The sequence below is a fragment of the Peromyscus maniculatus genome, chromosome 2 (genome assembly GCF_049852395.1).
Source record: "Peromyscus maniculatus bairdii isolate BWxNUB_F1_BW_parent chromosome 2, HU_Pman_BW_mat_3.1, whole genome shotgun sequence".
Taxonomy (NCBI): domain Eukaryota; kingdom Metazoa; phylum Chordata; class Mammalia; order Rodentia; family Cricetidae; genus Peromyscus; species Peromyscus maniculatus.
The window spans coordinates 26,661,833-26,688,122 of NC_134853.1; the positions used below are offsets into that span (position 1 = coordinate 26,661,833).

Consider the following 26,290-nt stretch of genomic DNA (forward strand, 5'->3'; position numbering starts at 1 on the left):
CAATGCTGCATAAGAAGTTTAATGCAGAGGCCTGAATCTGTAGTTCAGCTCTGGGGCAGCGAAGAGTCCCTGGGGTTTGCTGGCTGTCCAGTCCAGCTAAATCAGTGAGCTACAGGCTTAGTGACAGATCACCCCAACCCCCAAAAAATAAGATAGAAAAGCAATTAAGGAAGACACTCAATATCTTCACATTCATACACATCTATGCAGATACACACACATGCATGTGTATGACTGCACACAAACACGTACACATACACACTTATGAACATATGAACACACACATACACAAAGTGTTGCTAAACATACACTAACATTTCAGGGAAGTTCGTGGTGTTTACTGCTGTGTTGTGAAGCCATTTCCTTCTCTGAGCATGATAATTAAACCTTTAGTACTTGTCTTTCTTGAGGAGTTTGTTTACCGTCGCTGCATTTTCATTATTAGAATTATTATCTTCACTTCATTAAGCAAATGAGTAGTTTCTCAAAAGTGGAAATAAGAAGATTCAAACTCATGTGAAATGGCACTGTGCCACAGTATGATGGCCATACTCTGTGTGGCCACACCTTGACGATCTCTGTGTAGGGCCTATAGCAAGAGAAAATTGGCTGGACAAGGGAAAGTACATTGTGTTGTGGGACAAAAAAAAAGAGGATTCCTTTTTCCCACTCAGATGCAGGGGAACTCATTCTGGATAAAAATAAATAAATAAATAAAATAAAAAACCAAGTCAGACATTCCCATTTCATAGATTTGAGAAACCAATATGGTCAAGTCTGTCACCCAGCTTAGCACCCTATCCTCCATTAAGATCAGAAAATGTTACTCAGACCTGAGTGGAAACACTCAAATTAGTTCATTGCAGTCTAATCACTGGAATGCAGCAGGGCCTCTTCTGAGCTTAATGAAGATCATCACTGTAACCTCTGGGTACAGGATTCTCTACCTGTTGCCATGGCAAAAGAGCAAGATGTAAGCCTCTGATTAAAATGAACAGTTTTGTAAGAAATAATCAAGCTACCTGTGAGGTTTCCTCATTGTCTCATCATCTTTCCCATAATTCTTGGAACCTGGACTCAAAGTACAAACTTGAAATGTGTTTTGTTGTTTATATAATAATTGAATTAATTTTGTGTCATGAGTTTCTTGAATTTTTTCAATAGTACAGATGTATTTTAATAATTCTTTTTTTTTTTTTTTTTTTTTTTGGTTTTTTGAGACGGGGTTTCTCTGTGTAGCTTTGTGCCTTTCCTGGAACTCACTCTATAGCCCAGGCTGGGCTTGAACTCACAGAGGTCTGCCTGGCTCTGCCTCTTGAGTGCTGGGATTAAAGGCATGCACCACTACTGCCCAGCAATAATTCTAAATATTTTTAAAGTTTTATTTTTGTGATGAAAAGGAGACTGGTAGGCAATAGGGGCATGCATTACATGTGCCCCTTCTAGAGTCTGAGGTTTGCCTTTTAGCAAGAAGGTTTTTGGTTGCTGGGTTCAACACAAAAAGCCTGTATCAAATATGAAACTAAGAAGTAAAATTATTAAACAAATGGTGATGGCCTGGAAACATTCATCATAGGATAGACTTTGATAAACCCTTGCCTAAAAAAATTTCCAAGACTGACACGACTTAAGTCTCTCTACAGAAGAGCAGTGTGTTTGAAAAATCTTGCTGCCTTCTTGCACCCCTCTGCTTAAACAGAAGCTCCCTGCAATCTAGGAAATATTTCCTTTCCATTGTAATTGCTTGTTCACCGCCCTGAAAAGCTTTCCTTACAGCCATGCCCTGCTGGGAGTGTGATGAACAAGACCCTTCGGCTAGCTCTGGTTCCTGAGACTGGAGTCTGCTGAAGTGACCAGTAAGCTGCTGTGTATTACATGCCCCTTGACAGTAGGCAGCACAGAAAACATGGCCGTCCTCTCCTGTCCTGAGCAAGTGTCTTCCATCTGTGTGCACCTCACTTCAGAAATGAAGGCTTGTATGCAGTTCTTTCATGCTGGTTACCCGTGAAATATGGAGACTGCCACTTTCTGATTAGAAATCTTGTCTTTCATGTCAACAGGCTGAATGTTATTACTGTCTAAAGAGACCAAAGTAACATTCCATCTTATAACTAACAATATTTTATATTTAATGTACTACAGCATTTTGTTTTCTTCCAAGTTCTACTGGGCCAAATTCTTGTCTACTTATCATTGAAGAAGCTAATCATTCTTGGGGCTATTATTTTGTGAATGAAAACATGGTGGAGTACATGAGTGTTCTCTTTAGACATAGGTCACAGGGTCAAGTGGAATTCAAAACTCGGCAAATGCTCATACGTCTAAAATGTATCCACTATTCCCCATACACCATGGTGGTAGAGAATGTCCACAGTATTTTAATATACAAAAATTTGTCCTGTCTCAAAACTTGTTCAGATCAAAGAGAAGGATAATATGTCTTAAAGGCAAAAGGATTAAATATGGTGTTTTGAAAAGGCGTTTCTGTCTGGAAATGCAGGGACTTGGAGAAGTTAACTGAAGACAGTATAGCAGCGTGATTAAAATAGCAGTATCCATCTGACATGGTGCTGATCAGCAGGAGCCAAAGAAGAGGGGTGCCCCTGGGCTTGGGTTTGCCTGACTTATTCTGTGAGCTTAAAACGATACCAAAAAAAAAAAAAAAAATGCATGAGCAGTAAGGTAGAAAGCACTGGATTTACCAGAAAAAAAACATGATAATAATTATAATCAACAAATGTGAGTTGAGCATAATTGATGTACGAATGTAGGCCAGCAGACTTCGTACTGAAAAATGCACCATTTGGTACTGTGTTACACTTCAAAGACATGCAGGCTAGCCGCTGAAGGCAGAGCGTACAGGGGTGAAAGAAATTACCAATTGGGAAGTGTTTACACATTTTCTGGCCCGACTGCGTGCCAAGGAGTCCCATATTTTATAGCCTCTATCTGTCTATTCCCACAGCTGTTCAAATATATGAAAATAGCTTATCTCTACCAGATTGGTTCTCACACACATCTTGACCTTTTTATTGTCGAATGAAACAACAATAGGAAAGCAGAACTAATAAATGGAGAGCCCGATGATTTTAAGGCAAACACTTTGGAAATAAGCCCTCACCTCCCGAGATTTAAAAAAAAAAAAAAGCAACCGGTGACCCTGGGCGCCTTTCCACATGCTGTGGAGAAGCGGTGATCCTGCCTTCCCTGAGCGTAACCGGCAAACTGCTTGCCCGGGTCATCTCTTTCTCGCCTTTCCCTGTGACTTTATCATGTGTGTGTTCAGTCTGAGAAACCAGATGGGGCTGCATTTTTCATCTGTTTCATCACTTTTACATTGCAGGTTGCCCCAATCCGCTTTATTTACCTACTTTTCAAAGTATCTGTTAGGTCAGCTATACTGTGCTAACAGTTCAGGTATCAATGTTTACTTCGCTAAGGTAGCAGGGTCCTCTGAACTCAGTGTTTGCTTCAAATTCTCAGCCCAGTCCTGCATTGACTTGATAAGGCTGGGCCTTCGAGCACCCTTTCATCTACACCCACAGACTGTGAGTCATGTATTTTGAAAGTGGCAGCCTTTGACACGGCATGCCCGAATCGGGGTGAGCAAGGTCCAGACCTGGCCAAATTCTACCAACCACTGATTTTATGTGGTCTATGAACACAGCCAGACTTCTTATTTGAAAAGGTTCTGTGGCTGCTTGCATACTCTGGAGGCAGGATACATGACCCCTTGTTCACAGAGCCTAAAATCCACACTGCCTAAAACCTATGCCTTACTTCTATACCCACTTTGCCTATACTTAGAACCTAAATCATCCCTGTTTGAAGACTCTCAAGTCATTTCGGCCGTCTATGGTGTGGTCTACTGGATTCCTGCGAAAGGTTCACAATGATGTTAGTATACCAGAGTTCTCAAATATTGACAGTTTGTTGGGCCATGGGACACAGAAAGACTTTCATCATAGAAGTCAAATTTTTCTGGAATCCTTAGATCATTTTATTTTAAAAACAAATATTTTGCTATATTTTTCTAACACAAAAGTATGGCTTTTTGAAAGTCATGATTTTTTTTGTTTTGATATTCAGTTTACCTCTTAAGTTGCATGATTTCTTTTGTGTCTATGTACACAAAGAAATTTTACTCCTTTTGGGGGTGGGCAGGGTGTTGCTATGTGGCCTAGTCTGTCTTAGAATCGCTATCCTCCTGCCTCAACCTCACTGGTATGCACCCTCACACCTGGTGTTTGCTTTGTGTTTTCGATTCCAGTACTGTGTTGTTCTGAATTGAAAGCTCTTCCTTGCAGCATGCAGGTATTTAATGGGGAATCTCTTCAATTTCAGGGGTTCATACTTAAACATTAGATCCTGGTGTTCGATTCTTCTGCTGGATTCGATTTTCTTCTTCTGAGTTACACTGTCAGTAGGTTGACCAGTTACTCTCTGTCTTCCATAGCTGTCACTTCCACTCAACCTTTGTTTCTTTTCTTGGCTGCTTTTTGTGGTTAAATTATTTCTCGTTTCCTCTTTCCTATCAAGGTATTATATATTGTCCTTTGCTTTTATTTCTTCTAACGGAGACTCTCCTTCTTCCCCAGTCCTCACAGTCATTTCTTATGCTTTCTATACTTCTGTGAGATTGAACAGGGGGCTGAGCCTTGATGGTGAAAGTCGGGCCTGCACAGACTTAAGAAGGCAAAAAATGTCTAACCACACATCTAACAATCTGGAAAGAAACAAAGAAAACATAGTAAAGTCAGATACAGACAAGGAATTATGGAAAGATCCTGGACAATAGGGCATTCATTAGAAGGAAGTAAGACAATGTTCAGAGGAGGTCAAAGGCAATACTAGAAGCATGGCTGGATTCATCAGTTGTGCCCTATGTATTAAGCCTTAGTGAGAAGCAAGTCAATGGTATAAAAACCTTTTGACCCTGCCACAGAACTCTACATTTTAAACTTCATGCTCCTCAAAGACAATTCCATAAACCACAGCTTAAATACAGCAGCACATCTATACATGAAATGTGTGTATCTTAGAGAAAGCAAGGTAGTACATATGCCCTAAAAAAAAAATGCAAGTAATAGTAAACTATATTATGCAGACTGAATAGGTTTTACTAGGACTGTGTGTATATGTGTTTGTGTGTGTGTGTGTGTGTGTATGTGTGTGTGTGTGTGTGTGTGTGTGTGTGTGTAACAACAACCAATAGAAAAAGGACCATGAACTTGAAAGAGAGCAAGAGGAATAAATGGGAGGGTTTGGAGGGAGGGCAGGGGAGGAGGAAGATATAATTATGTCTCAAAAGATTTTTGAAAATTCAACTTTTTAAATGAAAATATGAGTATAAACAATTCTAAAAAAAATAATTTATATAGGGAACCCACTGTATATCAAATGCCAACTGTGCATTTATCTTGGGGGTAATTCTGATATATCCTGTTATTGTGGAGGACAAATGTAGGTCTTTTTTGTTTCAAGCTACTGGTTATAATTCATGACATCCTCCTTCACGATATTAATAGAGATAATAAACATTTATCGAGCTAGACAACATACCATGCATTTCACATGGCTTTCTTCATTTGACCCTTGAAGCAACCTGGCAATAACTATTCTTAACAGCTTTTAGAACATTGAAAAATAGACCACTTTTGTAACTTTTCATAGCTGTCGAGTGGTGCAAGCACAGAACAGAACTCATGTGGCCATCTTCAGAATATTTTTTAAATTTTAATTTTGAGATTATAATATAATGACATCATTTCTCACTTCCCTTTCCTCCCTGCAAAGGCATATGAATGGTCAACAGTTTCCACCCAATAATTCAATGCATGTGTCTTTTATCAGTGACCTGGGTAAACATGATTTGAATCTGAGAAAAAGCATCAGCTTTTATTTCTCCATAACCTTTTAATAGACAGGAAGACAGAACAATGTTTGAAAATAAAGACGATGTCTCACACCAGAGCAGCGTGGGTTCTGGAAGCTTGTTGCAGAGGCAGATAAAAGCAGTAGCCCTGCCATCTGCCCTCAGCAAAGAGACGTTGTGACTGGATTCCACTGACTTAGTTACGTTTCACATATGGCAAATACAAACAAGCAAGTCTGATACTCCAACTTTCTGATTAACCAAGATGATGCATATTGGGTTAATAACCACGTTCTCCACTCTCGATCATGCAGATGTGCTGTGCTCACTTGCTGACAAATGATTTCCCAATTAAGATGCACAGGCAGTCCCCTAAGAAACACAATTTTCATGTTAGCTTCAAACCCTGGGATTTTCTTGAACAAATGCAAGCCTTGATTCAGTTCCCCCCAATCTCACACACACACACACACACACACACACACACACACACACACACAAAATAAATAAATAAAAAACAAACAAATAAATAACCTAAAACTGAGATGCTGGCATTTTGGCAAAAATGGAAATTTTAAGGGCATGTGGCTAACAATTTCCTTATAATGATTCAGTTATCAATGACTTGAGCAAAGTCATTTAGATCTGAGAAACAGAATCAGCTCTCGTTTCTCCATAACCTTCATAATAGTCAGGAAGACTGAACAATGTTTGAGAAAGAAGAATCTAGACACCCAGTATTTGCTATCTGATGCTTTATAGATTCTTCCCTCCATTCTTGGAAACACTAGGCTTTGCTCAGATGAACGTGTATCAAATACCAACACTCCAGTCTTCTGGGGAGACAGGAATGCAAAGATCGCTTTTTGTACTTCTCCATCAATACATTTGTTGAGGATAAAAGGTCCAGGATTTGACATTTCCCAGCTTGCTATCTATTTAATTTTCCATCTGCTTCTTTGCCACTGCCTTCCAAAGGAACATCTGCGTGTGTGTGGGAGAAGGGAAGGAGGTTGGATCTGTGCCACTTGGGTCTGCAGTCTCAAATCATGGGATCCAGAGGAAAGAAAGGAGAGAAGACTAACAAATGGTCCAAAAAAAAAAAAAAAATGAAATGAGGACAAACAGTCTGCTGAGAGCAAAGCTGTACTTCCCTTTACAGCAGAACCACACGGCCAAGCGAAGCAGACAGCGGCACGTACCCGCAAGAGCCGCCCGCAGGAGGCAGCTGGTAACTGCGATGGACGGTCTAGAGCAGCCAGGGCTCAAGCATTCCTTCTGGCTCCCAAGGTCTTTTGCATGGTTTCCTGTTCTTCACACACTCTGTAACCATTTCAGGGGCAGCCGGTGTGGGCCAGGAGCTATTCTGAACACTTGGGAAACAGAAGAAAAAGATACAATCTTTACACCTAAGAACGTGACACAAGATTACAATGTAAAATACCAAATCCTATGCCCCAAGTAAAGAAAAGATGTTCCAGGGACACAGAAGGGAAAGTGACGACGTAAAAATAAATGATGGGTCCAGGTCAGTAAAGGCTATGAATACAGTGCTGTGAGGTCAGCCTGGGAGGATAAACAGGAATGTTAGAAATCAAGGTCTTTTTTTCACTTAGAGTAGTGATCTCCTGTTCCATCTATCATAATTTTTTTTCTCATGGCTGAGTGAAATCCCACTGTGTATATATACTGTATTCTCTATCCATTCATCTGTTGGTGAGCACCTCAACCAGTTCTGTTTCCTGACCCTTGTGCATTATGTCAGGACTCAGAATCATTTGGGTGTGTACCCAGGAATGGTCACAAGGGAGCCCCATTTTAAGACAAAAAAATGCATGTTCTATCTGAGTATGTTTGTGTGTGCGTGTGTTTGTGTGTGTAATCAACTAGAAAGGGGACCATAGAGGGGAGGGTGAACAGTCACGGGAATAAGGGGGTGAAAGAGAGGAGAGCAGAATTACATGTGGTTTGAAGTCAGAAGGGAGGGTATTGAGGGGGACCAGCAGTGGAAGACGTAGTATGAGATGCCATCATGAAACGCACTGCTTTGTATGCTAACAAAAATTAGCTTAACATTTTTAAAAGAAGACAAGTTATTTGTTCTCATACCTAAGAGCATCACATCACATGGCAGCGATCCTTTGTAACTGATTAAAAAAATCTTAATCTCCCAAAACCTCATCTCACTTCCCATCCTTGTCCATGTCAGGCTCTCAACATTTCTGAGAGAGAAGTGTGTGAGTGGTGAACTGATGAAGTTACATCATATGTGTGTGAAATTGTCAAGGAAAAATGAATAATTTTTAAAGTATCAAAGTTTACTGATGTCTTTATAGAAACAGCATCAACATGATAAAAGTTTAGAGTAGACATATATCTGCAAAGCAAGGCACTAAAATATCAAGTGAATATTTACCTTGGACATATATATGGTATTTCCTGCATCTAAGAAGCTAAAATTTTTACTATGTTAGTCCTGCCTATCCATGAGTATGGCAGATCTTTCCATTTTCTGACATCTTCTTCAATTTCTTTTTTCAGGGACTTAAAGTTCTTGTCATATAGGTCCTTCACTTGCTTGGTTAGTGTTACCCCAAGGTATTTTATGTCATTTGTGGCTATTGTAAAGGGTGATGTATCTCTGATTTCCTTCTCAGCTTCTTTGTCCATTGTATATAGGAGGGCTACTGATTTTTTTGAGTTGATCTTGTATCCTACTATGTTGCTGAAGGTGTTTATAAGCTGTATCAATTCCTTGGTGGAATCTTTGGGGTCACTCAAGTATACTATCATGTCATCTGCAAATAGGGAAAGCTTGACTTCTTCCTTTCCAATTTGTATCCCCTTAATCTCCTTATGTTGTCTTATTGCTCTGGCTAGAACTTCAAGTACTATATTGAATAAGTATGGGGAGAGCGGACAGCCTGGAGGCTACCTGGAAAACAGGACCCCAAGAAAGACATGGGGATCGCCTAATGACGGAGAAATGGATGAGATCTACATGAACAGCCTGAACATGAGTGGGAGCAATGAAGGGCGAGGGTCGAGGGAAAGAGAGCCTGTGGGAGCGGGAGATCCCAGCTGGATCAAGAACAGAGAGGGAGAACAAGGAATAGGAGACCATGGTAAATGAAGACCACATGAGAAAAGGGAGAAACAAAGTGCTAGAAAGCCCACAGAAATCCACAAAGATACCCCCACAATAGACTGCTGGCAATGGTTGAGAGACAGCCGGGGCTGACCTACTCTGGTGATGGGATGGCCAAACACCCTAATAGTCATGCCAGAAACCCCATCTAACGACTGAGGGATCTGGATGCAGAGATCTATGGCTAGGCCCTGGGTGGAGCTCTGGGAGTCTAATTAGTGAGAAAGGGGAGGGTTTATATGAGCGAGAATTGTTGAAACCAAGGTTGGATAAAGCACAGGGACAAACAGCCAAACGAATGGAAACACATGAACTGTGAACCAAAGGCTGAGGGGCCCCCAACTGGATCAGGCCCTCTGAATAGGTGAGACAGTTGAGTGGCTTGATCTGTTTGGGAGGCATCTAGGCAATGGTACCGGGTCCTGTGCTCATTGCATGAGTTGGCTGTTTGAAACCTGGGGCTTATGCAGGGATGCTTGGCTCAGTCTGGGAGGGGGGGACAGGACCTGCCTGGACTGAGTCTACCAGGTCGATTTCAGTCCTCAGGGAGGCTTTGCCCTGGAGGAGGTGGGAATGGGGGGTGGGCTGGGGGGAAGGGGAGGGGGAGAACAAGGGAATCCGTGGCTGATATGTAGTACCGAATAGTATTGTAAAATAAAATAAAAGGGAAAAAAAGAAGCTAAAATTTAAAAAATGATGACTGGAATGTTGCCATTGGCTAACTTTTTAAAATAATTCCTTTTCTAGTCTGATATAATAGTGACAAATATTTAACATTTAAATGAGAAAAAGTAAGGCCAGCACTGTAGTCATTGCTCACTGATCTTCACTGTTCAAAGCCGTCTGCAAATGAGTACAGAACTTGCCATCCTATTTGGGATTAGTCACAGTTTACACTGCGATGCAGATGAGTTGGCAGCATCTCTGGCTGTGCAATTGTGTCTTGAGTTCATTTTAATAAATTTTATTTTTAAAATATGTGTTGGTAAAATGAGAGCAGCTGCAGGGTAAGAATCCAATGTGCCTTTGTTCCATCAACACATCTAGTCAATGGGAAGCTTCCTTTGGTTGTAAAAAAAAAAATACTGAGAAATAATTCTGTGAAGTTTTGACTGCAAAAATTAGTAACCCCTGAGATCGAATGAGGTATTTTGTATATTTTAACTCAACTTATCCAAAGTTCTTATGTCTAAGGTAAGCATGGGACATTGTATTTTATGTTTTGTTTTGTTTGTTTTTTAAGTAGAGTTTAAGGACAGTTTTGAATTCTTAAGTGAAGCTGCTAGGTTGTGGATAAGAAAAATTTCTGGGTTTTCAACTCTAAGGAATGAGCTTTTTTACAGGCCAATGACTGAAAATTTTGCTAAATGAAATCTTCTATGATGTTATTTTGTGGATAGGAAAAAATAATTTATATTGGAAGGACACAAGCAAATACTTTAAAATTAGAATTGGTAGACACACCGAATATTTTGAGTTTGTATTGCATGCTCGAGTTACTTAGCCTAATTTTCAAGCAAGAAGGATGAGGTCCCAAAAGGTTAAATAACTATATTTCATTTGTTTGGATTTGCAACCATACCTTCTAATTTCCCAGAACATCATGATTCATGGTAGCATCTCTTCATCATCATTCCTTTTGGTTTTGTATTTTCCATCATGAAAAATATCATTTTGTTTAGGGACAGAAGCAAATAAATCTTTTCATTGACTGAACTGAATTATACCCTTCCCACCTGAAGAATTACTTCTGTATCACTGTGACAAGACTGTCTGACAGAGACAATTTAAGGGGGAAAGATTTATTTTGGCTCATGACAGAGTGGGGAAGACACAGCCTAGAAGGAAGTCCATGGCACTGTGAGAATGTGGCAGAAACTTCTCAGATGACAGTGAACCAATCAGCTGGTAGTGGCTGGTACCAGCAATGGGATATAACCTTTGAGGCCGATCACTGGTGACCTGTTTCCTCTGGCTCTGACTGACTCATCTCCCAAAGTTTGCACAGCCTCTGAAAATAACTCCACCAACTGGGAAACAGACATTCAAAATGTGCCACTAAGGGATATTTGAGATTCAAACCACAGCACTACTGGATGCTAAAAAATCAGATTTAACTAGTTTCTTATAAAATGAAAGGGAGACTCTGTGGCCATTGCATTCTTACTAATCTGGCTTTCTTGCTTGGTTCTCCCTGAGACATTACAGGGTGGCAGCTAGTAGCATCTAGAGCAATGATTCTCAACCTGTGAGTTGTGACCCCTTTGGGATTGAACATGGCTTTCACAGAGGTCACATAAGACCATCAGAATACACAGATATTTATATTGCAATTCATAAAATAGCAAAATTACAATTATGAAGTAATAATGAAAACAATTTTATGGTTGGGGTCACCACAGCACAAAGAACTGCATTAAAGTGTCTCAGGGCATCATTAGGAAGGTTGAGAACCACTGATCTAGAGCTTACTCATCTGCCTTAAGTAGCTGTGTAAAAGCCATTACTAGCTCCATAGCAACCTGTGGCTGGTGGAATAGAAGGAATTTTTGTGATAGAAGTTAGCTGCAGTCTTTAGCATGGCTGAGCAGGACGTGAACAGATTGAGTAAAGTCTTTAAATATTCCAATCCTAACATTTTCCAGATTTTAAAATAACTACACCTAATTTCTCTGTCTTCTCTGGAATACAGATTAAAGCATGATAATTGCATCAAGAATTAACTAAGGCACTTGTTAAAACATGGATATATATATAAAGAGAAAATATATGACGTCATGGTCATTGTTTACACAAAAAAGAACAAAGCAAGTTAGCTACACTCCAACATTTTTTTCCAGAAACGTTTTCTTTTCCCACAGATTACTTAATTATGCTAGAGTTTGTCCTTTCTTGATAAACTTTAGGCAGGTGCAATGAGAAGTGACAGAGTCGAGACTGTTGTTAGATTCAGCCTCTGGCAGGTGGACAGCGTCCTGCGGCAGACTTCCCAGCCTCTTTCCCCTCTCCACTCTCCCTTCCAGGGATCAGTCTCAAAGTGATGGGTACTTGAGGAGAAAATCTATTCCTGGATGTTTGTCGCTACTGAATTTCTAATTACATTTGTTTTATAACCCATAGGACTACCAAGAAGCCTCCAACTTGGAACAATTTGTCACTCGATTTCTGTTGAAGGAGACCTTAAATCAGTTGCAGTCTCTCCAGAACTCTTTGGAATGTGCCATGGAAACTACTGAGGAGCAAACCCGTCAAGAAAGGCAACTAATGTTTTCTATATCTCTGATTATGCTATACTTTTTTATTATACTTTTAACTTTTATTTATACTTTTATACTATTTATACTATGAAAGTATACTATGCGTACTTTTTATTATTATTCTCTCATACATTACATCTCAACTGCAGCCTCCCCTTGCTCCACTCCTCCCAGTCCCCTCTCCCCTTTCCCCCAGATCCACTCCTCTTTTCTCTTCAAAAAATGAACAGGCCTCCCAGGGATATCGATGAACACAGCATAACAAGACACAATAAGACTAGGCACAAACCCTCACATCAAGACTGGACAAGGCAGTCCAGCTAAAGGAAAAGGGTCCCAAGAACAGGCAAAAGAGTCAGAGACATCTCTACTCCCACTGTTAGGAGTCCCACAAGAACACCAAACTTCACAACCATAACAAACATGCAGAGGACTTAGTGTAGACCTGTGCAGACTCCCCAATTGTCCCTTCATCCTCTGTGAGCTGCTATGAGCCCTACTTAGTTGACTCTGTGGGCCATGTTCTTGTGGTGTCCTGCACCCCTCTGGCTCCTATAATTCTTCCTCCCCCTCTTCTGCAGGGTTCCTCTGGCTCCACCTTGTGTTTGAATGCTTTACTTATGGAAAGGCAATTGAGGGGTCATTCTGCTTATTCTAGAGAAAACTAATTACATAAATTAATAGATTTTAAAGCAATGCCAAGGACCTCTCTAGGGTATTTGCTTTGGGAAAAAAAAAACCTCACCTTTTATTATGTTGTCTGTCATGTATTCAACAAATGTGAATTGAGAATGTAGTAAGTAAAGAAGAGTTTAAAAGACAATATAGATGATATTAATATATATTTTACAAGATATTAATCCTTAAGGAGCTAAGACCTATTACATACATAAAACATGGTCATTGAAACTAAACAGTAAGGCACAAAAATATAAATGCAGAGAAAGGGAAATAACTTGTCTATGTGTTTCTGAAGAGTAAAATATTAAATATGGCAAAGTGGAATTTAAAGTCATGGCCTTTTAAATTTTAAAGTCTTCAAAATCCATATAATTTGAAAATATGGCAATGATCAAAAAAAAGCCTTACAACGCTTTCTTAGAAAATTGGGAATCAATCTCCCCCAAGATCCAGCTATACCACTCCTGGGCATATACCCAAGAAATGCTCAATCATACCACAAGAGCACTTGCTCAGCTATGTTCATATCAGCATTGCTTGTAATAGTCAAAACCTGGAAACAACCTAGATGCCCTTCAACTGAAGAATGGATAAATAAATTGTGGCACATATACACAATGGAATACTACTCAGCAGAGAAAAACAATGACATCACACGGTTTGCAGGCAAATGGATGGATCTAGAAAAAATCATCCTGAGTGAGGTAACCCAGACTCAGAAAGACAAATATGGTATGTACTCACTCATAGGAAGATGCTAGATGTGGAACAAGGATGACTGGACTGCTACTCACATCACCAGTGAGGCTACCTGGAAAACGGGACCCCAAAAAAAAGACACGGAGAAATGGACGAGATCTACATGAACAGCCTGGTCATGAGTGGGAACAATGAAGGGCGACAGTCGAGGGAAAGAGAGTGGGAGATCCTAACTGGATCAAGAAAAGAGAGGGAGAACAAGGAATAGGAGACCATGGTAAATGAAGACCACATGAGAAGGTGAGAAGGGGAGGAAGCAGAGAGCTAGGGAGGCCCACGGAGATCCACAAAGATACCCCCGCAAAAGACTGCTGGCAATGGTCGCGAGACAGCAGGAACTGACCTACTCTGGTGATGGGATGGCCAGACACCCAGATAGTGGTGCCATAAACCCCATCCAAGGACTGAGGAATCTGAAGGCAGACATCCACGGCTGGGCCCCTGGTGGAGCACTGGGAGTCTAATTAGTGAGAAAGGAGAGGGTTTATATGAGCGAGAATTGTTGAAGCCAAGGTTGGATAAAGCACCGGGACAAATAACCAAATGAATGGAAGCACAGGATCTATGAACCAAAGGCTGAGGGGCCCCCAACTGGATCAGGCCCCCTGAACGGGTGAGACAGTCATTTGGCTTGATCTGTTTGGGAGGCAGCTGTGCATTGGTGCCAGGTCCTGGGCTCGTTGCATGAGTTGGCTGTTTGAATCCTGGGACTTATGCAGGGACACTTGGCTGGGTCTGGGAGGGGGGAATGGACCTGCCTGGACTGAGTCTACCAGATCAACCCCAGTCCTCGGGGGAGACCTTGATCTGGAGGAGGTGGGAATGGGGGGTGGGCTGGGGGGAGGGGTGGGCGAGAGGGGGAGAACAGGGGAATCTGTGGCTATTATGTTGAACTGAATGGTGTTGTAAAATAATAATAAAAAAAATATTTTAAAAAAAAAGCCTTACTAGATCAAATGATAGTGGTTATATTGAAAGATTAGGCATTATTTAAGCAAACCAGATTATTTTTAAAATGGAGAAAAGTGAGCCATGAAAGAGATTTAAGAGCTAGTGCTACCAGTATGTATTACTAAGAAGAAAATTAACAGCATAATAAAGGGCTGGTGCCAATGAGAAGATTGCATTATAAGCAGATGAAGTGATATCAAAATAATTCAAACCATTTAGTATGTTACAGCATTGACATTGTTGGTGCCTTGCAACATTGACAAGGGCAAAACTATTGCTCTTCTGACATACCTTGATTAAGATATCACTTTAAGCCTCTAGATATGTCTTATGAAACATTCACATCTTGGGACCGTGCAGTAAGGGTTTTGAATTAGGTGATGATAACTTATTATGTAATACCAATTTTTCTAAACAAATTAATGGACACATGACTATCAAGACATCTCCATAATATCGTGGAATTTTCAGCCATGTGTACAGTGTCAGATGAATGAGCATTGCCAAGTTCCAGCAAAGGAAAGCCTGTAACTTCAGAATACAGTGAGCCTATGCAGATGATAGACTTGGAGTGCAGTAGATGAGCATTGGAATGCATTATTCCATGGATCTGTGCACATCTTCTTTTAACTGTGTTGAGTGGTTTCATACCAAACAGCAAGGCATAGAAATTCACTTCAGGACATCAGCAACCCACCTCCTCCAGTTTGAGAAGATAACTGAATGCCTTAAAGCATGATGAAATTGATTTCGTGTTCTTGGTGAGAAAATGATGATCCTTATTATTTCTTTGGTTTGGATCTCATGGACTCAAACTCTTTCCTTTTAAAATCAATCATTTGCCACCTGAGAAGAGACTTAGGAAAGCCTCAGCACTGCCTCTTCACCTTCATTCTTTGAGTTCTATTTTCCCCCTATGTAGTTATTGCCCACAAACACAGGCCACACACAGCACCACACACACAGCAAATGTTTAATGAACCATTGTTTTGGGTTAGGCTTGCTTTCAGCTCATGCTTGCAACAAGAAGCTGCATAGCAGCTGTGTTTAATGAGAAGGAACAAAGTAATTCAGAATTTAAGAAAAATAGAAGATAGCAAAGGATTAATGAACCTTTTACTTCTAGATCTATAGGCCCCAAACTGCTTGAATAATGGGATCCCTCATAGGTCTCTTGTCCTTGTGGAGAGTGCTGTGATATGGAATGTCACTAAAGCATCCAAGGACGCCCAGGTCTCACTACATTCTGAGATACTCTCAGGAGTTTCTGAATAAATTAATTTTTTAAATAAGTGGAAAAAATATACCACTGTGGGCTTCTGCCCATTATATCCACTATGAAGTTTCTGGTGACTCAGAAGGAAGCATTCATTAGCCCTAACCTAGAAGGCTATATCTCCTTTTCTACCTGCTGTCACCAAAGGCCAGCATGAGCAGAGACCCCAGGACCAGGAACAATGACAGAATGACAGTAACACAAAGGCTGTCCTGTCCCAAGACATCAATCAAAACAGCCTTGGAAAAGCTTCCTAAGTTGGGGATCCTTGAACTGGATCTTTAGGAAGACTTTGAGAAGGAGGATGATATTCTCTGCTGGGGGACTGTGCTCTGGCCCACCCCATGTTGGATACCTGTCATCTGGCTAGATTCTCTAAGCTTGTTTTTTCACTCCACGATTCTTTGTCTATAAAGCCTCCATGCAGAACAGGCTCTCACATCTCCACATCCCATACCAAGTGCTCTGGTTGTGGCTTGTATTCCCACTTCATTAACTCAGCCTTATACTAACTCATCCTCTCCATTAGTCTTTGCATTTCTAGATGGTAGGGACTTTGCATTTCTCCCCGATACATGTTGAATGAATGGAAGTGTGCATCATGTTAGGGACAGTGAGGAGACCATTCTGTGTGCTATCCGGAAGACCTTAAAAGCTAGACAGATGCATTGGAAGTTCATTCTATCATAGGTTGCTGTTAGTGATTATAAAAGAACAATCTAATGAAACCAAGGAAAGGAAAGGAAAATTAGTCTTGCAACTGTATATAGCACATATTTGAGGGAGAGAAGAACAGAGTGAGGAGAAGCCAAAACAGAATTTATAAAACTCCTCAGTTTTTATTATCACAAAGGAGGATTCCGTGATGCCCTACTAAGTCAAGAGTTGTAAGTGGCAGGTTTCATTAACATTCCCTGTGTCATAATAATTTTCTTCCCCTTCAGCATCAACATTACTTTAGAATTTAATAGTTGTGAAACCAAGGGATACAGACTTGTTGAGAAGGATGAAATCCAGAGAAAACATCTTTCTTCTAGCAGCCCCAGGCAGAATCACACAGCATCATTCATCCTGCAATAATGAGTCAGACGTGCTGGGCTGGGCATAATGTCTGTGCCCATTCATGTGAAAATGGCAATTTCAGAGAGGGGGATACGCACAGCTGGAATGTCACAGAGGTGAGACTCTCAGATGGCATTCTATGCCATCTTTGTATCTGCTCTGGCAAACTGGCTAAGTGGGAGCCACTTTAATTCCCTGTCTTTTCAAAGAACCCAATAGCCAGTGGCAAGAATAATCATTATGGGATGTGGAGGCTTCCCTCCAGAGGACCCTTGTTCTATTGCATAAGCCCTCCTCTTCACAAGCTACATTTCCTGAACACAGTTCAATTATCTGTGGATTTCCTTTGTATAATGGAATCTCTAAGTTTGATCTGTTTTCCAAGTTTCTTCTATAGGCAGAGATACAAATGAGTCCCTCTGGGCTTGGAAGTCATTTTTTTTTTCTGCCTTTTGAATGTTGTCTATTGTAGAAGAAAGGAAAGGCCGTAATTTTACTGACAAGTGATTATAAATCCTCCTGTGGCTTATGATCAGAGAAAGGCGGCGCTGATTGCAGTGTCACCAAAGCACGGGGCTTGTGCTGTGTGGAAATCCATCGGGGAAATTAGACATTGGAGACTAGATACATGTGAACTGTTGTTGTTGTTTGCCTAAACTTTCAAAATTGACATTTAAAATGCCTGAATAAAATAGTCATTAACACACAAACAATAAAAAGGGAAAAGCCCCACCCTAAAGCCAACTCCCAAACTAGAAACTGGAAATCTGAAAAGAAGAATGTAGAGTGATTTCAAAACTCCGGGGGAAGCAGCTCACAGCGGCTGTGTGAGAGGAAGATGCGCTCACAGCAGTGAGCACGGAGAACCTGGGGTGCTAAAGAATCAACAGAGCCCTGTAGAACTGACAGTGAGGTGACAGGGAGACTGTGTATTGTGGAAATCCTCACCAGGCATTTTGAGGGACTGCCCCTTCCCAGTCTGGAGAACCCTGGAGGTAAACAAGTATAAACCAAGGACAATGGGGGCGTGGCACAAAGCTGAAGAGACATCAAGTGAAGGCCTTCATCCTGACCAGTGCATCTAAAACCCCCTTTGTATCCTGTGTTTCCAGATCACTGACTGCAGAGCTCAAAGTAGCCAGTTAGAGGACACTGGAATAAAAGATCTGATTAATCTAAGAGAGAGTCCAAGACAGACCTAGGAATAGGCTTAAAGACTCCGATTGGAAGACCTGACTTGGTTAAAGTTCAGTGCACACAAAAATGCCAGCCTGCCTTGTGATTCCCCCTGCTGGATTGGAGAGGGAGAGGAGCAACAGCAGAAGGAGCCAAGCAAACAGAAACAGAAGAAACAGAAACTGTTATGGAGTTTGAGACTACAGGGGAGGGACCACCAGACTCAATCCAGATTGTAATTAGCCAGCTTTATTAAAGCAGCCATCAGGCCACACAGTCCCTAATCCAAACCAGAAACAAGCAGTGCAGAGGCGAGGGGAGGGAGGACTTTTTCCCCCCTTTACTGATTTTTCAAGATAGGGTTTCTCTGTGTAGCTCTAGCTGTCCTGGATCTCACTCTGTAGACCAGATTGGTCTCGGACTCACTGAGATCCACCTGCCTCTGCCTTCTGAGTGCTGGGAGTAAAGGTGTGTGCCAACACTGCCTGGCTTAAAGGAAGGGCTTTGAAAGGCAAAAACCACCGAGCTCTTCTGCTCTGCCAAGATCAGATGGTCAAGGTGACCATAAAATAGTCCTTGAACATCTGCATAAGCAAATTACAGAAGCCAAAATCAGCAGTTAAGCATCATCACAAGCAGATGGTCATGACTGTACATTTTTGTGTTCAGGTCAAGGAGTCAGGATTGTCAGGAGTTTATCCCCAGGAACTTAAGTCAGAGACAAACAACTATTAGATACCAAGATGGACCCGTAGCACAATATAGACTTCTTTAGCCATCACAAAATGATTCAGAGAGTAGAAAATAAATATATTAAAAGAGCCAAAACCATCAGATGGCAAAGATGTTGCTGAAGGAAAAAAAAGCCATAGCAGACAAGAGAGCTCTTGTCTCATACGTCCAAACGTGAAAAAAATGTGAAATTCTTTGAGAAATATTTTAATATAAAATTATAGGAAAAAAATCTCTATAAAGTAACAAGAAAGGAAATATATAATGAGAAAACTAGACAATAGTCTAAAAGATCTTATATATGTGAAGTAGAAATTCCAGAAAAAGAACAAGGGAGAATAATTATCCAAAGAAGAATTCAAGAAAAGCTTTCAGAACAAGTGTATGCGTTTTCAGCTTGATACATTAGACTAAGAACTCATTACAATGTTTTTTAATCTAACACTAAGGAAAGCAATTATGACATTTTAGAATATTACAGACAAGATGTGTCCAAATATTGTAAGGGAGAAGCCAGGACATCTGGAAAGGACAAAGGATTCCACTCTGGGAACTGGAATAAGAACAATCTCCTCTCTATCTATCTATCTATCTATCTATCTATCTATCTATCTATCTATCTATCTAACTATCTATCTATCTATCTATCTCTATATCTCTACCTCTATCTCTCTCTCTCTTTCAAAAATTAACACATTGGAATTGGATTGGACAAAACAAACAAACAAAAGGAAAAAGGCCCAAGAGAGGGTACAAGAAGCCTAGATCACTCATTTGCACCCTCAGGAATCCCGTAAAAACACTAAACTGAAAGCCATGATATACACACAGAGGACCTGGTCCAGACCCATACAGGCCCTGTGCATGACGCCACAGTCTATGTGAGTTCATATGAGCTCTGATCATGTTATTTTAGAGGATCTTGTTTTTTGCTGTCCTCCATCCTCTCTGGCTCTTAAACTCTTTCTGCCTCTTCTTACCCAGGGATTTCCTGGGGCCTGAGGGTTGGGATTTGATGCAGATATCCCATTTAAGGCTGAGTGTTCAAAGATCTTCAAATCTCCACATAATGTCTAACTGTGGTTCTCTATTTGTTCCCATCTGATGAAGGAGGAAGACTCTCTGATGATGGCTGGGCAAAACAAAGATCTATGAGGATAGCAGAATGTCATTAGGAATCATTTTATTGCTACATTTTAAAAAAGTAGTATTTGGTTTTACCATAGGTACCTGGGCTATCTAATATCAGATTCTTGATCCCCTAAGCAGTGTCAGGAATGGTTTCCATCTCATGAAGTGGTCCTTCAGTCAATCAGACATTGGTTGTTTACTCCATAGGCTTTGTGCCACCGTTGCCCTAGCATATCTTGCAGGCAGGACACCATTACAAATCAAAGGGTTTATAACTGGGTTGGTATTTCTCTTTTGGTAGTGTGCAGAGTATCTTCTGTACCAAAGACACTAAGACATGCAGGTAAGGGTGCTATGTAGGCCCCAGACAATGTCTCTGTGTTCAGTGAGTTGTTTAGGTGTTGTCTTCAACAGTGGGGACCTGCCATCGGATTGTGAAGAGCAACCTATAGTCTCGGCAATTGCCTGGATGGTTAGGGAACTCCCAAGGGATCCTATTGGCCAAAAACTCAATTAGATGCAACCCAATTCCAGCACTGGAAGCTTCCTTTGGTGCAAGAGATACCCAGATGGTGCTATGTTGCCTCCATTATTTGACAAATTCATTTAGATCCCCTTCATATATGTAGATACTTCAGGCAGCTTCTGCTGTTTTAGGTATCCATACTACCCCTCAAATAGTCCTTAATTTTAGCTGTCTCTTTCCATATTCCCTCTCTTGTCACTTTCTCTATCCCTCCTCACTTCCTCTTCTCACTCCGTCCTCCAATCCATAACTATCTATTTTCTTTTCATATCCTAGGAGGAGTTATCTGTCCCCACACAACAAGTCCCTTATTCTATATCTGTGTGGTTTAATGGATTATAAAATTGCTATAATACAGTTAAAAGCTAATATCCACATATAAGCAAATACATACCATATTTGTCTTTCTAGGTCTGAATTACCTATCCAGGATGATTTTTTTCTAATTCTATCCATTTACCTGAAAGTTCTGTGGTTTCATTTTTTAACATTCATTTTTTTAATCCCATTGTGTAAATGTACCACATTTTCTTTATCCATATTTCTGTTGAGGGATGTCTATGTTGTTTCCAATTTCTGGCTATTATGAATAGAGCAGCAATGAACATGGTTAAGCAAGTGTCTCTGTGGTAGAATGGAACATCCTTTGGGTATATGCCCAAGAGAGGTATAGCTGGATCTTGAGATAGATCAATTCCCATCTTTCTGAAGAACCACCACCATGATTTCCATAGTGTCTATACAAGTTTGTACTCCAAGCAGCAATGGAGGAATATCTTCCTTGCTCCACATCCTCACCAGTATAAGAGGTCATTTGTTTTATTGATCTTAGCCATTCTGACTGGTGCAAGATGAAATATCAAAGTTGTTTTGATGTGCATTTCCTTGATGGTAAAGGATGTTGAACATTTATTTAAGGTTTTCTCAGCCATTTCAGTTTCCTCATCTGAGAATTCTCTGTAAAGATTCTGTGGCTCATTCTTTAGTCAGATTATTTGGGATTTGGGTATCTCGTTTCCTGAATTCTTTATATATTTTGGATATTAGTCCTCTTTTGGGTGTGAAGCTAGAAAAATCTTTGCCCATTCTGTAGGCTGTCATTTGGTCTATTAACAGTGTCTTTTGCCCTACAGAAGCTTTTCAGTTTCATGAGGTCCATTTTGTTAATTGTTGACCTTAGTGACTGTGCTATTGGTGTTCTGTTTGGAAAGTTGTCTCCTGTGCCTATTAGTTAAAGGTTATTCTGCGCTTTTCCTTTATCAGGTTCAATGTGTCTGGTTTTATGTTGAGGTCTTTTATCCATTTAGAGTTGAGTTTTGTACAGGATGGTAAGTATAGCTATACACACAAAATTTAACTTCAGCCTTTCCATTTTGCACCCCCTTGATCTCCTTCAGTTGCCTTATTGCTAGCTAAGAATGCAAGTACTATATTGAATGGGCATGGAGAGAATGGAAAACCTTATCTTGTTCCTGATTTTAGTGGGATTGCTTTGTATTTCTCTGCAGTTAAGTTGATGTAAGCTACGAGCATGCTGTAAAATGTTTAGGTATGTCCTCTGTACGCATAGTGTCTCCAGGACTTTTATCATGAAGGGGTGTTAGATTTTGTCAAATGCCTTTTCTGCATTTTCTAATGAGATGATCATGTGGCTTTTGTCTTTCTGTTTGTTTATATGGTGGATTACATTTATCAACTTATAAATATTGAACCATCTCTGCATCTCTAGGAAGAAACCTACTTGGTCATGGTAGATTGTGGTGAGCCACAAGAATATGTTAAAAGGAGTCCAGCTATGTATTAATGCTATACCTTGACTAGGCCAAGGGTCAGTTAAATGGGAAGCCATCTAGCATGGACTATTTGATGTTACATAGCTTAATATTCAGCTAAACCTCGTTATGAATTTCTTGTGCTCACAAGTCCCATAGAATGTGTGTGTGAACTTCCTACTCAGGCCAATACTTGGATAAGGTCATGTAGGCAAAGCGGAGCAGGTGGTAAGTGCATAGCTTTGTTTCTTGTGCAAATGAAGCTCTCACCATCCCCTCCCCTTGAGGAATAGTGGCTCTCCAGAGCAATTGATGGAGAACAAAAGAGGTTTTTACATATCTAGGTTGAAGGTAGGGAGAAGGAACAAGTGTTTTTCTGTAGAGGCAGACAAAACAGCATGACCAGGGAGAAGGGAAGAACACAGAGGTTTTGTAGAGGGTAAGGCATCAGAGCCAGGAGTAGAGAGCAAGTAGAGATGGAGAGCAAAGAAACAAAGGATAAAGATGAGGCTGGAAGCATAAGAGCTTAGTTGTTAGCAGGACTTTGAGAGTGCAGTAAAAGAGAGGACAAAGAGGAACTGAGTGTCAGGATGGAACTGAAGCTATGTAGACAGGATTTTATCCCAGAGAAATAAAGTAGATGGACAGAGAGCTTAGTGTATCTAGATTTATTCCTGCCCTGAATGCCTGATGGAGCTGTGGTTGTACAGATAGAATTTTGTCTTAGAAGAATAAAGTTAACAGACATAAGAGCATAGTGTATATAGATTTTCCCCAGACACTGGGCTTTCCATATCTGGTGCCTGAACAGGTGTTATAATAGGTCTGCCTTTATATGTTACTTGGTCCTTTTCCCTTGCAGTTTTTAATATTTTTTCTTTGTTCTGTATATTTAGTGTTTTGATTATTATGTGGTGATGGAACTTTCTTTTCTGGTCCAGCCTATTTGATATTCTGTATGATTCTTGTACCATAGTTTAAAAAAAAATTCTTCTATGATTTTGTTGAAAATATTTTCTGTGCCTTTGACCTGGGTTTCTTCTCCTTCCTCTATCCCGATTATTCTTAGATTTGTTCTTCTCATAGTGTCCAAGATTTCCTGTATGTTTTGTGCCAGGAGTTTTTTAGATTTCACATTTTCTTTGACTGAGGTATTTCTTTCTTCTATCATGTCTTCAACATCTGAGATTCTCTCTTCTATCTCTTGTAATCTATTGGTGAGGCTTGTCTCTGAGGTTCCTTTTGGTTACATGGCATGCTGTTCACGGATGGCCGCTACCCACTGTGGCCATGCCGGTGGAGGAGAGTGCTGATTGGAAGAATCATAGCCATGGTTACCTTTTTAGAGCTTTATTGGGAGAGGAGGGGAGAGAGGGGGAGAGGGAGAGAGGGAGAGAGAGAGAGAGAGAGAGAGAGAGAGAGAGAGAGAGAGAGAGAGAGAGAGAGCGCAGAAAGAGAAGAAGGAGGTCCAGATGGAAGGAAGGAGTGGAGAGGAAAGAGAGGGGCACACAGAGGGCCCACCCGCTTTTTAGGCTGGGACGCCGTCGAAGGCGGATGACGTAATTAAGGACCAAATCCTTACAAGTTCCTGATCAAATTCCTAAATTTTTCATTTCCAGATCTCCTTCAATTTGAGTTTTCTTTATTGATTCTGTTTTAACTTTCAGGTCTTGAATTGCTTTATCCATTTCCTTCTACTGTTTGTGTTTTCACAAATTTCTTTGGGGGATTTATTCATTTCTTCTTTACTGCCCTGTATCATATTTATAAAGTCTATTTTAAGGTCTTTCTCTTGCATTTAAGTGATATTTCAATGCTCAGAGCCTGCGGTGGTGGGATTGCTGGGTTCTAATAGAGACAACGTCCTCATTGTTATTGAATTTTTATGCTAGTGTCTAGGCATTAGGACAGTTGTAATTCTGGGTGCTGATATCTGGTCCTGTCTTTGTGGATGGGTATTTGTTCCTTGGTTTCCATTGTTCTCTCTGGTTCTTTGGGGACTGTTGTGGAAATTCTTCTGGGATCCTGATAGATGTGACCACTGGGGATTCCATGTCAAATGTGTTTCTAAGCTTTGGAAGCTGACTCTTGGGAACAGGGATGGAATGTGGGCAAGGCTTGAGGGTATCCATGGGGGGAGGAAATCAGGTTACTTTGCCAGGATCAGCTTAGTCCCCTGGTAATAGGGGCAGAGAGCAAGGAGAGGCTGCAGCAGGTGGTCCACTATAGACCTGGGAGTAAGACTGGGGGGTTGGACTTGGAGAAAGAGAGGGAGAAGTGAAGATCTGAAGTTAGACTAGCTGTTTGGATGGCCAGAGTGGCCTGCAGGGTCCCAGAAAGTGTCTGATGGAGCTAAATGAGTCAGGGGAAGGAAGTTCGGAGGGATAAATCTATGTGATCTTTTGGAGATGAGGGTGGAGGCAGAGGGAGGGTACAGCATGTGGTCTGCTGTGAAGCTAGGGATGAGACCAGAGGATTGGATTTGGAGGAGAGGATGGAGAAAAGAAGATCTGCAGTTAGCCAGAGTCAGGGGACACTCTCTTTAAGATGACTGGCTGCCTCAAAGTCTTAGTGCCATAAAAATTAATGCCATGGGGAGTATTTCACACTGAAATATGTGAGAAATCCACCTTAAGAAGTAATTCGGGACTTATTTATCACCAAACAAAGCAAACCACACAGAGAAAAATGGAATCCAATAACATAGGATAAAAGCTAAAGGAATCTACCTTGGAAAACAATTTGGGGCTTATTTATCACCCAACAAGGAAACCACACGGAGAAAAATAGAATCCAGTAACAGAGGATAATAGCTAAAGGAGTCTTCACTAGTGAAAGGTAGTTAAAAACTGATTCTCACAAAGGCAAGTGAATGCTATAGTTGACTGCCTATAATGGAAAATCTAGAAAGTGGCTCAGATGCTTAAGGGATTTCTCTAGCTAGAGACATCTATAGGCCAGCCTAAGGCCAGTGCAACATCTCCCAATACTGGTCAGTCTTTCTTCTTCACATCCCAAGCACTTCTACATTCTCAAGTTAGTCACAATTGAAGAGAGTTGAAATTCAGCTACAATGTTCTGTGTGCCAACCAAGAAACAAGAAAGACAAACTTCCTTTTTTACCAAATCCACCATTTTAATTAAGTTTCTTTCTTGAACATTTCTTACAACCTTTCCATATATTTATCACTAGCTAATTTCACATTGGGAAGCTAATAGGAAAGCTTAAAATAAAACTACAGACATAGTGATTTAAGCATGCTGAGTTCTGATAGGATGGTAAGTAGCACAATAGGCACTTACTAAGAAATGTCTTTGAAAAGGGAGTGGAGGCACATCTGGGAAGAGGAGGAGGGAGCTTCAGTCTCTTGAAGTAAGAACTATGGAATTATTTGACTTTTTAAAATATATGAAATCTTAGTAGATTGGAACAAAAGTTTAAAACATTAAGCAAAGAAAATTCCATAGGCATTCTCAAATTAAGCAAAACACAACACATCATACACCAATTTTTTTTCTGTTAAAGACTTGGCCAATGATGGAAAGAAGGCTTAGGTTACAAACTACATTTTACTTGGGCTTAATTTTACGAATAATGAAAGCCTAGAGCATTCTCATCCTTGCATTTGTATACTGTAGTAACAATCAGCTTGACTTTCCAGGGCATGTTTGCAAACAGTATTTCTCCTGTCTCCATTAAATATCCCAGAAAAGCCTAGTGGTTGATACCTTAGAACCTTATCCTAAGAGCAACATACTGAAGGTCTGACAGGAAATTGGTTCTGAAGAACCAATCAACGTTGGTTCTTGTTTCAGGCAAGGCCCAGCCAAACCGGAAGTCCTGTCTATTCAGTGGCCTGGAAAGCGATCCAGCCGCCGTGTGCAGAGACACAACAGCTTTTCCCCCAACAGCCCACAGTTCAATGTTAGCAGTCCAGGTAAGG

The 26,290-nt window shown here is 40.7% G+C and overlaps 1 protein-coding gene across 1 annotated transcript in view; it reads left to right on the top strand.

The window, feature by feature from the left end:
• Positions 1-26,290, top strand: part of Necab1 (N-terminal EF-hand calcium binding protein 1) — a 161,021-nt gene that overhangs the window by 95,957 nt on the left and 38,774 nt on the right. Inside the window, exons 6-7 of the mRNA XM_006983273.4 lie at positions 12,144-12,280; positions 26,163-26,284. Of these exons, the coding sequence (XP_006983335.1) occupies positions 12,144-12,280; positions 26,163-26,284 (259 nt within the window). The remainder of the gene's footprint in view (positions 1-12,143; positions 12,281-26,162; positions 26,285-26,290) is intronic.